We start from the raw sequence: 15,935 nt of genomic DNA, 5'->3' as shown, positions 1-15,935 counted from the left end.
AGCAGAACATATGAAATACTTCAGGTATTGTGGCATTCTTAAAGTTCTTGAAGGTCTTTATTGTTTATCTCCTAGGAATAAAAGTGTTTGATCTTAGGGACATACTCAATTTTCCTGTAAATATTTCTAAAATGGTAAAATAGTCTTTAACTTCTCAAAGTAATACAGAACTCCACTATGTGTATATACTAGCAATTATGAGGTACGTTTATAATTCCAAAGGTATAGTATGAAAACTGACTGGAAAAGATACATTGCCCACACCCAGACAGGGTTTCTCTATGTAGTCCTGGCTATTCTGGAACTCACTCTGTAGATTAGACTGGTCTCAAACCCTGCCTCTGCCTAACCAGTAGTAGGATTAAAAACCACCATGCCAGGCTTGAAATTTATGCTTTTATGTATTTGTGGCCATTACATAATTCTCTTGTGGCAAAAAATATGAGTTCTTAATTTTTCTAGCATAATATTAATAGTAAAGTAATAATTTTCCATAGTAACAATAATTTTCCATAGATTTTAGATAGTATACTCATGTTAGTTCTGAATGTCCCATCTTTACCAAGTCTATATGACTTTTGCTTTTTGTGTTGTAAAAATGTTTGTGTTGTAATTAACACTAGTACATTTAATTTAAGATGGATTAGTATTCTAAGATTACATGAAAGATCCATTCATTTTCATTTCTCCACAAATGTAAAAACTCATATGTCCTAAGCACTGTTATTGGATGTTCATTCTTTCACTGTTAATCTAAAATGTCAATTTTAGTTTTCATTTATGTGTGGGTCTACTTAGTCTAAACACTGTATGTTGATGCGTTCAGTGAGTCATAAGCCATCATTATAATATACACAATGAGCTTTTGTTTTTAAAATTTCTTAAAGGACTTAAACCTCAGCATTCAGGAGTCCTTGAAACACCCAGTTCTGTTCTCATTACCCTCTTCAGGCTGCTCCCAACTGCAGTTCCAGGGGGATTGGGACACATGCACACATGCATGCATGCACATGTACTTAATCAAATGCTGTGTGAGCTAAAGAGACAGCTCAGTTTTTAAGAGAGTAATTGTTCTTACAGAGAAGCCACATTAAGCAGCTCTCAACCACCTCTAACTGCAGGCCTCTTCTGGACTCTGCAAGCAGCTGAATGCACATGTGTATATTTTCACACGGAGAACACACACAGTTACAAGTTCAAAAAGATCTAAAATAAACAAAAGTGTTATGCATTTTGAATTTTGTTTTCCTCTATTTAGAAATTGAAAGTTAAAATTGGGCATATGTATCAGGTACTATAAACACAAATACATGGTACAATGGTGAAGTATATGTCCTCAAAATGTGGAATATTTACATGGAAAAATTTCAAAGATCTTGATCTTTAAAACCATATGTATTCTTATCAGGACGCATTCTCATTAGGCCATGTGTTGTGCAATCACACATCAGCTCTTTTTGCTCCCATCTAACTGCAGTTTAGCATGCTCTTTGATGCTCCTGCACCGCTCGCTCTTGTCCACACTCTTTGAAAGACACGCTTTGAGAGCAATGCCACATCTATCGGCATGACCTGGCAGAGGCTTAATTTTGTTCCTGGCTTACCTGCTGTAACAGCATATTCTTTAAGTTTATCCATGTCAGAATGGTAGAAATTGTTTTGTCAATGAAATATCGGATGCTATATTAGAGGTTATTTTCTTATCTACTTATCAGTAACAGATAGTAGATTGTTTCCATTTCTAGATATTGTGGATAGTGTGTGTGTGTGTGTGTGTGTGTGTGTGTGTGTGTGCGTGCCCCTGTCCCATGGAAATTTTGTGAGTAGTTTCTAGTTCTAGCTGCTATTTAAAATGGATTACATAGAATTTGTAGACTGCATATGGGCAATATGAAAATTCCAATAGTATTGATTCTTTCAATCCATAACAACAATCTTTTCAACATCTGTCCTTTGCAATTTTTATGTTAATAATTTCATACTTTTGTTTGTATTAGTCTTAATATCTTTACTTTTATTTATTCCTAGATGTTTTTGTATGTGTAGCTATTTAAACACAATTGCTTTCTTGATGTTTTGTTTAATTAGCTACTAGTATATTAAGATGTTACGGGGTGTGTGGAACTTCTGGTGGTTTCTATACATAAGAATATATTACTTAATTCTCTGTTGCTGTGATAAAACACCAAAACCAAGGCAACTTAGAGAATAAAGGATTTATTTGGGCTCAGTGCTCCATAGGTATGAGTGTCCATCATGGCAGAGAAGCAAGGCAGCAGGCAGACATGGTGGCAGGGATGGGAAGCTGAGAGCTCATCTCATTCACAAGTACAAAGCAGAGTGAGCGAATGGGGTTATGTGTAGCTTTAAACTTATTAGCCTGCCCACAGCAAGTACTTCTTCCAGCAAGGCACACCTCCAAAATATCCCCCAACAGCACAGAGCAGGGACCAAGTGTTCAAATGCATGTGTCTGTGGAAGACATTCCCACCTGAACCACTCACTATAAGCAGCAGCCACTTCTAATACAAAGATCACCTGGCTTCATCTGTTTCGATCTTCAAAACCAACAAGGCACAAAATGCTTTCCTTGCCTAAGTGGTGTGGCTGAGTCTTCCCATGATAAACAAAAATGGCATACATCTCTTATCCTAGAAGGCACATCAAGCCTTTTGGCACTGAAATGATAAATTGTCATTTGCAAAGTTCATTTTTTAAGAAATGTACAAGCAAGTCATAAAAAATAATTTTACCCAAATGTTTCAAGCTTACAATTTTGTACTGGGCTACACTTGTGCCTATCCTGAGCAGGTGGGGTATGTAGCCTGTTACATCTTAGAAAGTTTCAATTTTTCCTCATTGAATGCAATGGTAACTATGGGCTGTTGCTTGTTTGGTTGGTTGGTTGGTTTCAGCCAGGCACACTCTATACAGCCTTGGCATTGTATGAATGTCAGGCCTGCCTCAAACTCACAGAGATTAAGTTGCCTCTGTCTCTGTCTCCCAAGTGCTAGAATAAAAGGTGTGAGTCACCACAAAAGCCTATGTGGTAACTGTAAGTAGCTGTAATTATGGCGAAGCCATGTTCTTCTCTAATTGTTGTTTTCTTCATGAACGGAAAGTGTATTTTATCAACCCCTTTCATGCATTTATTGAAACTCATGATTGTTGCCTGCCATTCTGCTCATCACATTTATTTCCATACTTAGAAACATCCTTACATCTGTAGGATGAATCACAGCTGATCATATTGAATAATCTATTGAATGTATTGTTGGATTCAGTTTGCTAGGGTTTTTGTAGGTATAATCATGAAGGATGGTAGCTTTAAAAAGAGCTATTCAAAAGTATCTCTATAAAAGTCAGAAGAGTATAAAATAATTTATTAAGTACTGTTGTCAAAATTATGATGATATGCATAAATGAAGAAATGGTTAATCTCTATACAAAGGACTTTTTAGCTTTTTCTTGTGACCTTGTGTTGTTTTTATATTAAAATAGTAGTAGGCTGGATGAATTTACTCCTACTTTTTTGAACAATTTAAAAACTACTATTAAATTTTTTAAATGTTTATATGAGAGATCATCAACGATGATGAGCAACCATCTGAAGCTTGCATGAGAGAATTATCTGTCACTGACTTCATATTAACCATGGTCACTAACCTTCAAGCGTTCTAATAAAATGTCACTTTCCACCAATGAGCAGTGGGATCATAACAGTATCAATTCTAATCTTTGGGAATTATACCTCTACATTTGTTCATGTTTTTTAAACTGTATGACAAAAATGTTCTGCTCTTTTCAGTACACTTTCTCCTCATCCTTTGTTAAATTAATCTATTACTGAGTAGACCAGGCTGGCCTCAAACTAACAGAGATGGCCTGCCTCTGCATCCAGAGTGCTGGGATTAAAGATGGGTACCACCACCACTCGCTCCATTAATTTAATTAAATTAATAATATTTAATGCTACCATATTTAGAAACACTGGGAACAAAATTATCATGAAATTGTTTAGTGAGAATTTAGTGGACAGATGTGCATTTCCAGTTGCCAGCAGTCACTTTAAGCCTCATGAAACCTCACAGCATTTTTGTTCTCATGAAATGCTGACTCTATCATGGAACTTAATGGTAAGTGGCTTGGTGGAAGATGAAACTGTCACTCAGTTATTCAATTCACTAAGTAGTCAGCCATGTTGCTCACACAGAAGTAAATCCAAAGATGAGTGAGAGTGCTATGACTTATTTTGTCATGAATCAGACTCCATTCTTTGTTAAAATTAGTTATTTTTATTTTATGTGAACTGGTGTTTTGCCTGCACGTATGTCTGTATGAGGGTGTCAGATCTCCTGGAAATGGAGCTATAGACAATTGAAAGCTGCGAAGTGGGTGCTGGGAATCGAACCTTGGTCCTCTGAAAGCCAGATCTCTTAACCACTGAGCTAGCCCCCAGCTCCCAGAGTAAATTCTTATCATTTTCTTTTATTTATTTCAGAGAGAGTTTGTAGTAGAACCAAAGATAACTAATATACTATTTACTGATAACATGAAATAATAGTGTTAGGTATATGTCAAACATGCATTGGCTCTTCTAAATCATTGAGGTCATACAAAAGCCATTTTGCAAACATCTATAAACTGTTAAAAATTTAAAGGTACACTTCAAGGAACATTCTAGGAAAAAAATACTAAAATTTCCAAAGTTCTATTTAAAAGTACTATTTAATAATAATTTTATGTTTTTCTCTTATTTCCTTCTTGGAAGATAAAACAGAGATTAATTTATAGATTAATGTCTCAACTTGTATCACAACCTTCTCTGAAGCAAATATAAAGTTTTTTAAAAATAAAACGCTCAGGGTGGAAGAAGGCCCATAAGTAAGAGCAACTTCTGTACATGCAAGAAAACTTAAGTTCAAATCCTCAGCACCCACATCAAAAGGTATGGAAGGGAGTTACACCTATAACCTCAGAGGTGGTGGCAGGCAGAATCCAGAAGCTAACAAGCCAGTCACACTGACCTCCACCATGAGCTTCAGGTCCAGTGACAGATGCTGTCTAGGGGGAAAAAGGCAGAAAGTCCCAGAAAGTAACCCAGAGAGGAAACAATGGCACCCTGTGGTCTCTACAAGCAAGGGCACATGCACCTTCTTAGATGTGCACACATTCCCATCCACCAGACACAACACAGACAAATCACAGAGAGAGAAAAATGGAATTCCCACAAAGATAATAGATAAAAATTAGCAATTCACATCTTCATAAGGCTGAAAATAAGTATGCCCAAAAATACTTCAATTGTTTCATTTTTGTTAAACTCATCATTTTTTTGTGATTTCAGATACAACGTAAATGATCTTGAAAGACATACTTTCTCTGAAAGCTGAAAATGGTTTGGTTTTGTAGAAAAAAATATTTTCAAACTGTAAACATGAGTAACATATCTTGGAATGCAAGCATATACACAAAAGGATATATTTAAGTGTTTCCCATACAGGTTTCTTTAAATCATATAAAAATAATAATTTAAAAAATGAAGAAACTAATAACAAGAATCATTCAGTTACTAGCAAAAAAGAAAAAAAAAGAAAGAAAGAAAGAAAAAGAGAGAGGGACAAATGAAAATGGACCTGCAACATTTATGTAAGTAATTTACCAATAGCAACATTTATGTAAGTAATTTACCAATGGCAATATTTATGTAAGTAATTTACCAATAAATGTTACAAGAGAAAAAAAAGCAAAGGTTGACTCATTCTAGAACTTCTTTGTCATCATTAATGCCTTCAGACTTTCACAGCAAAAACTTCTGTACTTTGAGAGGGTTATATTTAGAGTTCAAATAATGCTGTCAGGTTACTATGACGAAATTCTTTCCAATGTCCAGAACATGTTTTCTAAAATACAAATCAGCAACAACAACAAACTGTATCAGTCTTTATTTGTAAGTGAAATAAAGAAGATTTTGTTTAACCACATGTGTTTATTTTTGGTGAAATCAGGGAGAAGAACAACTTCGCCAGGAAAGAGCTGTGTGGCTGTTTTCTTTCATTACTATCTCTGTTTCTCAAATTGATACAAATGATCTCCTTCTGTTTCTGTCTATCTGCTTGCTTTGTCAGTACAACTAATTGTCAGGATTGGGGAGATCTCTGTATCAGAAGATGTGCAGTTTGTAACCTGCTTAATTTGCCTTATGTCCTACATGCCCTCAGTCTGGTGTTCATTAAAGTCTCAGCTGCTTTATTTCTACCAGTGGCAGCCCAAACATAGCCTTATTTTTCTTTGTTAAAAGGCCAGATTGTGCATAAATATACACCTAATGTGTGTGTGAGAGTGTGCATGACGTGCATGGTTTTCAATAGCAAACATTTACCAAGCTTGTAAATGTATCATCACTTCCTTTTAAAGCTAGTATCTGAATAAATGAAATCCCCTTTTCTTAAGGACAGAACCCATTAGTCTTTTGAAAGAACTGTAATATAATATCACCTCTAAAATTAGATTATAAATAAGAATTGCAGTTTTGGATAAATGATACTACAAATATGCAACTCAAAACCAATCTTGAAGGATCTCTCTACATAACCTGAACCTCTCTTTTCACAAAATTTTCTGGGACATTCTAGATTTTAATCCCAATTGTTTTCATAAACTTGACTCAAAACATATTTAATGAGAACTATTCTCTTTTGTTTTGCAACAAATATGTAGTGCTTCTGACGGGAGGGAACACAGACTCAAAACTGCACACTTCAATGACTAACACATAGCTCTAATTCTTGGTATATATGCAAAGAATGATGTTACTGTACAGCATCACTTATTGGTTCATAGTATTAACACTGTTACTCATTCTTAAATAATTAAAACTAGAATACACAAAAGTTTGTCAAATATTTAATATAATCTTTTGGAAATTACCAAAATCTATCTTTAATATGCTACTGAGTTACTTGTGATATTAATTTTGAAATAGTTAATTAATGAAATGTTCATTTTTAAACTTATTTAAATATTAAAATATTATGCCTGAAAATTATATCAAAAATAATTTAATCTAAGCTAACAAGCATTTCCTGTTTCAGTGTGTCATATACTTACTAAATAAATAAAATTATAACTATTAAGTACTATATGCAAGCATAACTGTTTAAGAGAATCATAACTGTATCCCCATGAGTTGCTCTCCAAATGAATGGTTAAAGGAAATGGCCCTCTTAGGTGAACATACTGTCCATATCTCCACTCACTTGGGTTACTTGAGGAACCACATCCAAGAGTCTAGTTTCATTCCTGATGTCTATACCTTATCCTTACAGTTCATCTACCCTTGAAGACACAAAGAGTAACTAGATGCAATACTATTTTCTTACAAAAATAATGTGGAACTGATGCCATAATTAGTTAAAAAAATAAATAAAAATAAAACAACAACAACAACAACAAAAAAAACCATAAGGTTCAATTACAAGGTCAAAGAACTTAAAGGCGTACTCTCTGAATACTCTGTGCCTCAAACAGAAAGGAAAAGACACAAGCATAAGGTTAGATCTGGCTGCGTGGAGGTGGAAAATACAGGAACAGCAGAGGAGCAGGGAAACCAAAACTTCACTCACCGGAAGAAAAAAAATCAGCAATATGGATTATAGTTGTATTGTACCTTCTCTACTTTTGACAGTGGTAAATGCCATATTCAGCAAAGCAATGTCTTTTGTTCCTTTTCTGCTGCGCCCATTTTTAAATTCAGCTCCTTCATACTCTTTAGCATTAAAACATCTTTCCATGTGTTGTGTAACAGTCATAGTATACAGATGTTGTAGAGGTTTTCTCTCACTCTGACTTGATTGTTTATTTCTTTAACAGTGACATACAAAAAAAATATTTTTTTTCCTTTTTACTTGCCATTTTTTTTTTCATTTTTTTATGGATACTATTTTAGGGTTTTATCAAAAATGGCACCAGCAAATCCATTTTCACCTATATATCCTGAGGTCCTCCTTTACACTTATGATCTCTGAATTAACGGTGTTAGCTCATACTCTATTTGCAATAGACAGACAGGCAGACTACAAGATTTACATGGGCGTTAATGGCTGTCCAGATTTTCCAATGCCAGCTGTTGAAAAGACTATTCTTCCTCTAGTGAACTTCCTTTTCTCCCTTTTCAAAAATCAGTCCACTACATTTGATTGCACCTACTTGGGCTGCTTGTTCTGAGGTCAGGCAGCTTTCCTTCTCCAATTCTGTTTGCTATCAATGATATGTTGACTATGCTGAAGAGACACTAAATTTTAAGGGATTGACAAGTGATTAGATAGGTGAGGCCAGAATTTTAGGACATTCTTTCAATCAATACAAACAACAAGGGATATATAGTACAGGCTTGGGAATTGTTTCTGAAATGCTGCAGTTCTAACAAGAGCTGAAACCATCGTGACTTCAAAGAAAGAATAAACATTCCAAAATCAAATGACACTATTTCAAAAGGTACTAGACAATTTCTCAGAATATCCAAAGAATGTTAAGAATAAAGATTACAAGCCAGATGTGTTAGCTAATGCCTATAATCCTGGCACTCAGGAGGCAGAGAAAGTTAGACATCTGCAAGTTAAAAGCCAGGTTGGTCTACATACAGAGACTGGGACAGCCAATGCCTCATAGTGAGACCTTGTTTCAAAAGTAATAAATAGTACAAAGGTCCAGCAAGGGTTGGAAAAACACCAATTAATGCCCTAATAAAAGGAATCTGTTTCTCTATTTAAAATCTAGTATCAATCCTTTTATTCCATGGGGTAGGAAGAAAAGAAAGGGAAGCAGGAAGCAGAGCACTGGGGGTGGGAGGGGCACAGGAGGGGGTTAACCAGCAGAGGGCACAGAAGCTGGGAAAGAGTAGGAAAAAAGAAAATAGAAGACAGTTCTGAATCTCAATGGAATGAGATGTAATTAACTTTTTCACTCTGTGCATCCTCTAAGCTTCTCACATTTTTCATTAAATATTTAATACCTAATTACCTTTTACATATGTTCTATTTTTAAATTTATATCTTTACAATTTTTTTCCTTAGTAATGGGCCAAAAAAGCTTAAAGTAGCAGAAACTTAGTGAAGCGAATAAAGCAGACCAAAGAGTTTCAGTGTAAAATTATAGCATTAAATGCTATGGATTGCATCTCCTTATAAACATGTTGTTCTTCTAGGAGACCTAAGCTTACTCACAGCGTCTACACCAGGTAGCTCACCACCCCTGGAGTAACTGACTCAAAGGATCAAATGCTCTTTTCTGGCCTCCACAGTTACCTACATATATGTGCCATGCACTTGCACATAAACACAAATAAAACTGTTTAAAAAAGAGACTCACTGGGGCGTAAACTACTTTCTATGTTACTCTCTCTATGAAACTTCAGAATTCGAGATTTAAATTCTAAGGTAAGAAAATAGCCAGATTAGTATATGAAACAAAAGTCCTTTTGAGAATTTTTTGCCAATTGTATATTGTACAAATATATACACTCTCCTACAGTAAGTTAGTTAATTGGGAGTGACTTTTATTATATTCATAAATTGAAATATTATGGCAATATTAAGTGAAGATGAAATTAAACACAACACTACTAAAGCGGTCCAGGACACACGTTCCCTTTCATAACAACTTTTAACCAATTTTTCAATACTATTAACACAATGGTGAATAGGAAATGTGATAGGAAGCATGAAAAATACCAAAAAATATTTTATTTACATTTTTGCAACCTCTGTTTTCAGATTTTCCATATGTCTTCCAATACTTTATAGCTCTTGCTCAAAAACCAGTTAGGCCATTAAAAGTTTTTTCTTTAATAGAGGTAAGAATTCATTACTACATTTTTCTATAAGAAGTATGCTACTAAATAATAGCTTGTATACTAATTAAAGAAAATGTAATTGTGAGAACACATTGACATTGTTAAAGTAAATTAGTCAATTTGCTAATAGTTTCATTTAAAGTGACCCTAATTGTATTAATTGTGATACTAGCAAATTAAAATGAAGAGCATTAAACACACTGTTCTAATATGTCCTAGAGGAATGAATTCTCCATTACATCAGCAGAAGGAAAATAATGATTACATGCCCTTCTTGCCCCCAAATAAAACTTCGTATTTACAAGTTCACTTGTGTAAGTGTACATATACTCATATGCACACCCGGGAACAACAGAAAAGGTCTTGCTAAGTTGTATACACTCCATATCTTTTAATAATAGTTACATGCTATAAAATGAACCATACAAAAGCATCTTGAGACATTTGTGAAATATCATAGCATCATTTTTTTCTCTGACTAACAAAAACTATTTTACCATTGAAATGCTCAAAATAAGTTGTTAAAATGATGAGGAAGCAAATATATTCATTTGGAAGACAGCAACATGAAAACACATTTTAAAGATATTCTAAAACTAAAAAGGAACCATCACTTAACAAATGCATCAAGTCAGAAGGACATATGACATGACCACCAAGAAGAACTTCAAGAATCCACAGACATGACAGTGTGTTAGACAATTATTAAATAATTCTCAGTTTAGGCAAAATGAATCTACATTTCTTGGCCAGGTGTTTACAAGTCCTTACTTATCTAGTTCACTGTATGCTATTTTGCCACTAGTTAGCCTTAGTGACAAGGATATTGAAAGCTCCCTTCAAGTTTAATCCTTTCCTAGGGACTTACTTTGTATGAACTTTATTTTAGAGATGTGGTACTCCTTCTATAGATACCATTACATGCCAGGAATCTTGTCTGTTATTCACATACAGCCAAACCTTTCTCAGAGGCCTTCCCTGACAATTTTAAGTACTCATTGTATTACTCTGTCTAAGAGTAAAATGTGACTTCTGATGGGCAACTAAGAGGTAAATAGTGCTAGTTCTACAACAGTTAGGGCTACACAATGAAGCCCATCCATCCAACCAACCAATCAACCAACCAACCAACCAACCAACCAACCACCCAAACAACCAACCAAACCACCCACCCAAACAAACAAACAAACAAAAAGACCAGTGTCAATAGCCTGTAATGTTTGGGGGTTTCTGGGGAACCCAAATTGAGGGGAGGTATCCCATACTTGGAACTTGGCTTCTGGGAGGAGCATTATCCCTGTAGGATAACTCACATGAAATTTTTTCATATGATATATAAAGCTCACAAAACAGCACGTTTCCATATGATGTTTTCTCTTCTACATACCAGGTCACCCAGCGCTTCTATTCTCCCCTTTCATACCTCCCACATCCTGCTATACCCTCTCCATTGAGATTGCTTCCCACTAATGGCTCTAGTTTCCTAATTCTACAGGTTAGAAATGTGTTTCTTCCAAGTTAGAAATGCAATGGCAGCATATGAATGAGAACATAAGACCATTATTTTTCTAGGGCTAGCGTACATCATGTAATATAAATGTTTTCAGTGTAGAGAGGTGCACAAGACCAAGCCTGTCAACACCAGAGCACTGACAAGGGTCGGGAGACCAACCTTAATTAAGGCAGCTATCTTATAAAGGAGCGAGGACCCCCTTCCTTTAAGGGTGTGGACCTCAGTATGTCCTTAAAATTGTAGTGGATGGCCTCAGATCCACAAGTTTATGAGCAACACAAATTGGACCCAAAGTATTATTTTTTAAAAAAAGGAGAGGGGGACACAAAGTCAGGAGTGGTTGGAGAGGAGGAGTAGTGAGAGACAGGAAGGGTTGAGTATGATCAAAACACATTGCATGAAATTCTCAATTAATAAAAATGCTATATTTAAATGAGAATTTTGTGAAAGAAATCAATTTACTGCTCAATATTCTTTCCCCAGATACTAAATTTTCAATGAATATTTTTGTATAAATAAGCTCATGTTAGGTACATGGTCTACAGTACTTTATGTTTGGTAGTCAACATAGGAGTCAGGTGTGGTAAGACATCACTTTACCCCAGCACTCAGTATCAAGAGGCAGATAGATGTCTCACTATGGGTTCAAGGCTACCCACCTTGTCTACATAGTGAGTTTCAATCAATGCAGAGGTATATAATGACACCCTATCTCAACAAAACAAATAAAATGAACAAAAAAGAAAAAAAAATATGTTCCTATGGTCCTGATTAACTTCTTAAATATTGCTTTAATTTGCTATCATGTCAACATATCTGATTATCTAGTAACATAATGAGACAAGTAATAAATTCATTAAAACACTAAGCCATTTAATAAAATACAGTAAGTGCTAAACGCTTAAAGATATTGGTAAAATAGTGATCTTGATCAAAATCATTAATAGTCTAATAAAATTTTCAGTATAGAAAAACTACCTCTAAAAAGTCACCAGGTGGTGCTACACTCCTTTAATCCCAACAGTCAGGAGGCAGAGGCAGGCAGATGTCTGTGAGTTCCAGACCAGCCCAGTCTACAAAAGAAGTTTCCAGAACTGTCAGGGCTATGGAGAAAAACCCTGTCTTGAAAGAGAATAAATAAATAAATAAATAAATAAATAAATAAATAAATAAATAAATAAATAACAGGAAAGAAAAGGGAAGAAAGAAATCTTTTTTTCACCATGAACAAGTCTAAGGTGTTAAAAACTTGGGGAACAATTGGTAATCCTAATTACACTACTAAATAGGTAAAATTCCCCTGTATCTTGAGATCATCAGCCTCAGTTTAAAAAAAAAAAATTATTTTCATTTGATTTATCATTTAAAGTCAGATGGTAAGAACAAGTAATTATGAAAACAGAAACAATACATGCATTATTTTCAGTGGAATTATGTGTATCTGGTCAATTATTATTCTTTGAGCAAAGACTCTGGAATTTAAGGTGGTAATTTAAACATATGACACAACATGCTAAGACACAAAGAATATATATTTCTATACTGTTTGTTATTTAGGAAAAAAATAGGCTAAAAGAGTAATTAACATGGAAAATATGCCCTAAGAGGTCACACAGATGTAGGGACAGTTCTTTTTCTTCCCCAATAAAAATAAAATATGTAGCTTTCTTTCTCTAACCCATTCGCTTGCCTAATTTAAAAAAAACTCCCAAAATCATTTAATAGTACTGTTTCTTTATAAATGGTAGAATTCAGATTTGATAAAATAGAAGAATGCTTTACCAATGTAATCTCTAACATGGTAGTTTTTAATTACAGAAGACACCAGGCAGGAAAATTACTCCCCCAAATCTGGTGTTTATCTGTTTATGCAAGGAGTCATTGTCTAGCCACAAATTCCCTACAGTCTATTGCATAAATGTACAAAAAGCTTCAAAATACTTCAGAAATTCCAATGCAAGACACAAATTAAACTAAACTGCAAAGGTGGTTATTCTTCAAGTAAATATGACAAACTGAAGAAAATGTAATACATAATTTTTTTGTGTGTGCAAAATGACAACTTAAGAAGATCAAATAGGTACTTGATATACAATGTTTACATATACAACACACAAAACTCACTATGGTTAGTAACCTTTATGGCTTAGAAAAACAGATATTTACATATCTTTCTTTCCTCTGTGCCTTCATGTATGTGTGTTTTGTATATATTTTTAACAGTTGACAGCTGTTTTAGAGCATACAGAGATGCCAAGCTGAATGAGGGTCTTGATTACTTCAAGATTAGCTATCTAAAGTTTCTATTCATTTTAAGTGTTGTTAGTTGGAAGAGTCATTAGTCACTTCCTTGTCTCATAGAACATCAGCATACATTTACATTGTTAATGAACATTTGGGGTAAATGAATTAATGGCACTTTAAAACATCAATTCAATCCTAATAACTTGGTATGTCACAGAAATGTTAGGCTAGGATATAAATGAAAATCCCTTTCAGTAAAGGTAACTACTCATTCCTTTAGACAATAAAAGATAAAATTAATTTAAAATGTTTTTAACCAGGTTTAAAAAATATTCAATATTTAATGAAATAGCCCCGAGAAAAATATTCACTTAAAACACAACAGAAAATGATCTTCTCAAATAAGCATGTAAATAAGGAATATTCTGAAAAGTATTGGCAATATTTTGTATTTTTCTTATACAAACACATATTCACTTTTAAACATTTATAGAATTATGAGTACTTCGTACAGGTATTAAATTTACGAGAAACATAACTAGAAAAGCTTTCAGGCTTTCTAAAAACTGCAATAATCAAAATTACAATTAATTTTCATATTACCAAAATCTAAACAGCAGTCTTTTTAGGCCCTTATGTAACAAACAAAAAATAAAATCACAAAACAATTTTGAAAGGTGAAAGGTGCTATTTTCCACAAAAACTTCAATGGCATTTACAGGGTATAAAAGGCATTAAAGAGTCACACAAACACACACACAAACACACAAATAATAAATAAATGAATGGATGAATAAACAAACGCACATGATATAGAGCTTTTGTTCTACAGAAATAACCATGTTTTTAAAGAGTCAGTTATTTTTTTTTTTTTTTTTTGTTTTAATTACCAAAATGTCACTGCAGATCTAAACATCTGCATTTAGGTAAAAATGGCTTTATTTGAATTATTTTAACAAAATTACTTGATAAATGCATTTCATGAGTGAAAAACTACAATTAGTGACTTGAAAAAGGAATTTTACCGAGTGGTCAATAAACTACTCAAGAATGAGGACAAGGTTTCAAGAGTTTTCATAAACTCATGTCTATCAGAAGTTATACTATTAAGTAAATATGGAAAAATAATATAATATCTAGTTCTGACACATTTTAGAATATCAAGAATGCATATCTCTAAATAATCCACAACTTAATGATTTTATTGCACATATCTGTAAGAGTATGGCACAAATTTCAGTTATTTACAAAAAAAGAAACAAAATTGAAACACTACTAAAAAGTTCATCCTGGGATTTAGTTCACTTTAATGTGTGTGTGTGGAGGGGACAAAGGGTAGATTAACTGAAAGGTCAATACCAACAGTTTTCATTCTTCAACACGTTTGGCAAACAGCATTTTGAATTCCAACACTGACTTTATCTACTAAAAGTATTGTCTAGAATATAACTTTTCTTTAAGAAACACACTGTATTGAACATTTGGCTAATGAGTCTTCTACCTTCAATAACAAAGGACACTTTCTCTGGTATTCACTAGCATCAAGAATATTCTGTACATATCTAGCATAATATTCGTGAAGTTGTTCTGATTAGCTTCATGGAAAGACTTACCCCTATAGTGTGGACAGAACATACTGAAGCCCCTCCTCCCAGCATATGCAAAGAGCACCTGCACACAAAACTTACCTCCAGGCTTATTTGAATAGCTGGACAAGGGGTCAATGCCTACTTCTTGTTCTTCTGACTGAAGAGGATGTCTAGTTTCAGACACGGACTGATACATTGCATAAAATACAGGCAGTCACCAAAAGTAATTACCTAGATGAGAATCCAAAAGAAAAAAAGATGAATATTTCTTCTGATATAACTGGGAAGGAATACTAGATAGAATGAAATGATTAAATGAGCACTATAGACACCAACAAGCTTTCTATAGGATATAAGGTCTGTTACTTACTACACCTTGGAGGACTTGTAAAAAACAGCAAACAACATGACAAAAAAATTCCATGCCAACAATGATTCAAAAATTCTAGACTGCACTTATTAACTTATTTTGTGGAATCACATTTGTTTTTGGTAAAATTTCATTTTGTAAAATCTCATAAGATCATTTGTTGAACACTTTGGATAAGGCAATATGCTTAAATAAGGACATTCAACATGGAAACAATACAGCCAATAAACATTACTCATAATAATAGTTAGAGAGACCTTGGTAATATTCTATTGTATTAAACTTAGGCTTGTTTTTACTACAGACATTTAGAGTACACGTTATATGATCTACCAAGGAAAACATACTATTTATATAGAACTATTA

General features: G+C 34.0%; 1 protein-coding gene across 1 annotated transcript in view; it reads right to left on the bottom strand.

Annotated features, from left to right (window-relative positions):
• The window catches only part of Tbc1d5 (TBC1 domain family member 5), a 247,774-nt gene extending 232,349 nt beyond the window's left edge, over positions 1–15,425 (bottom strand). The window contains exon 1 of the mRNA XM_051204190.1: positions 15,299–15,425. Coding sequence (XP_051060147.1) covers positions 15,299–15,395 — 97 coding nt within the window. The 5' untranslated portion in view covers positions 15,396–15,425. The remainder of the gene's footprint in view (positions 1–15,298) is intronic.
• Between the last annotated feature and the right edge of the window lie 510 nt (positions 15,426–15,935).

The sequence above is a fragment of the Phodopus roborovskii genome, unplaced genomic scaffold (genome assembly GCF_943737965.1).
Source record: "Phodopus roborovskii unplaced genomic scaffold, PHOROB, whole genome shotgun sequence".
NCBI classification, from domain to species: domain Eukaryota; kingdom Metazoa; phylum Chordata; class Mammalia; order Rodentia; family Cricetidae; genus Phodopus; species Phodopus roborovskii.
The sequence above is the reverse complement of the archived record's forward strand: the minus strand, read 5'-3'. Positions and strand labels throughout refer to the sequence as shown.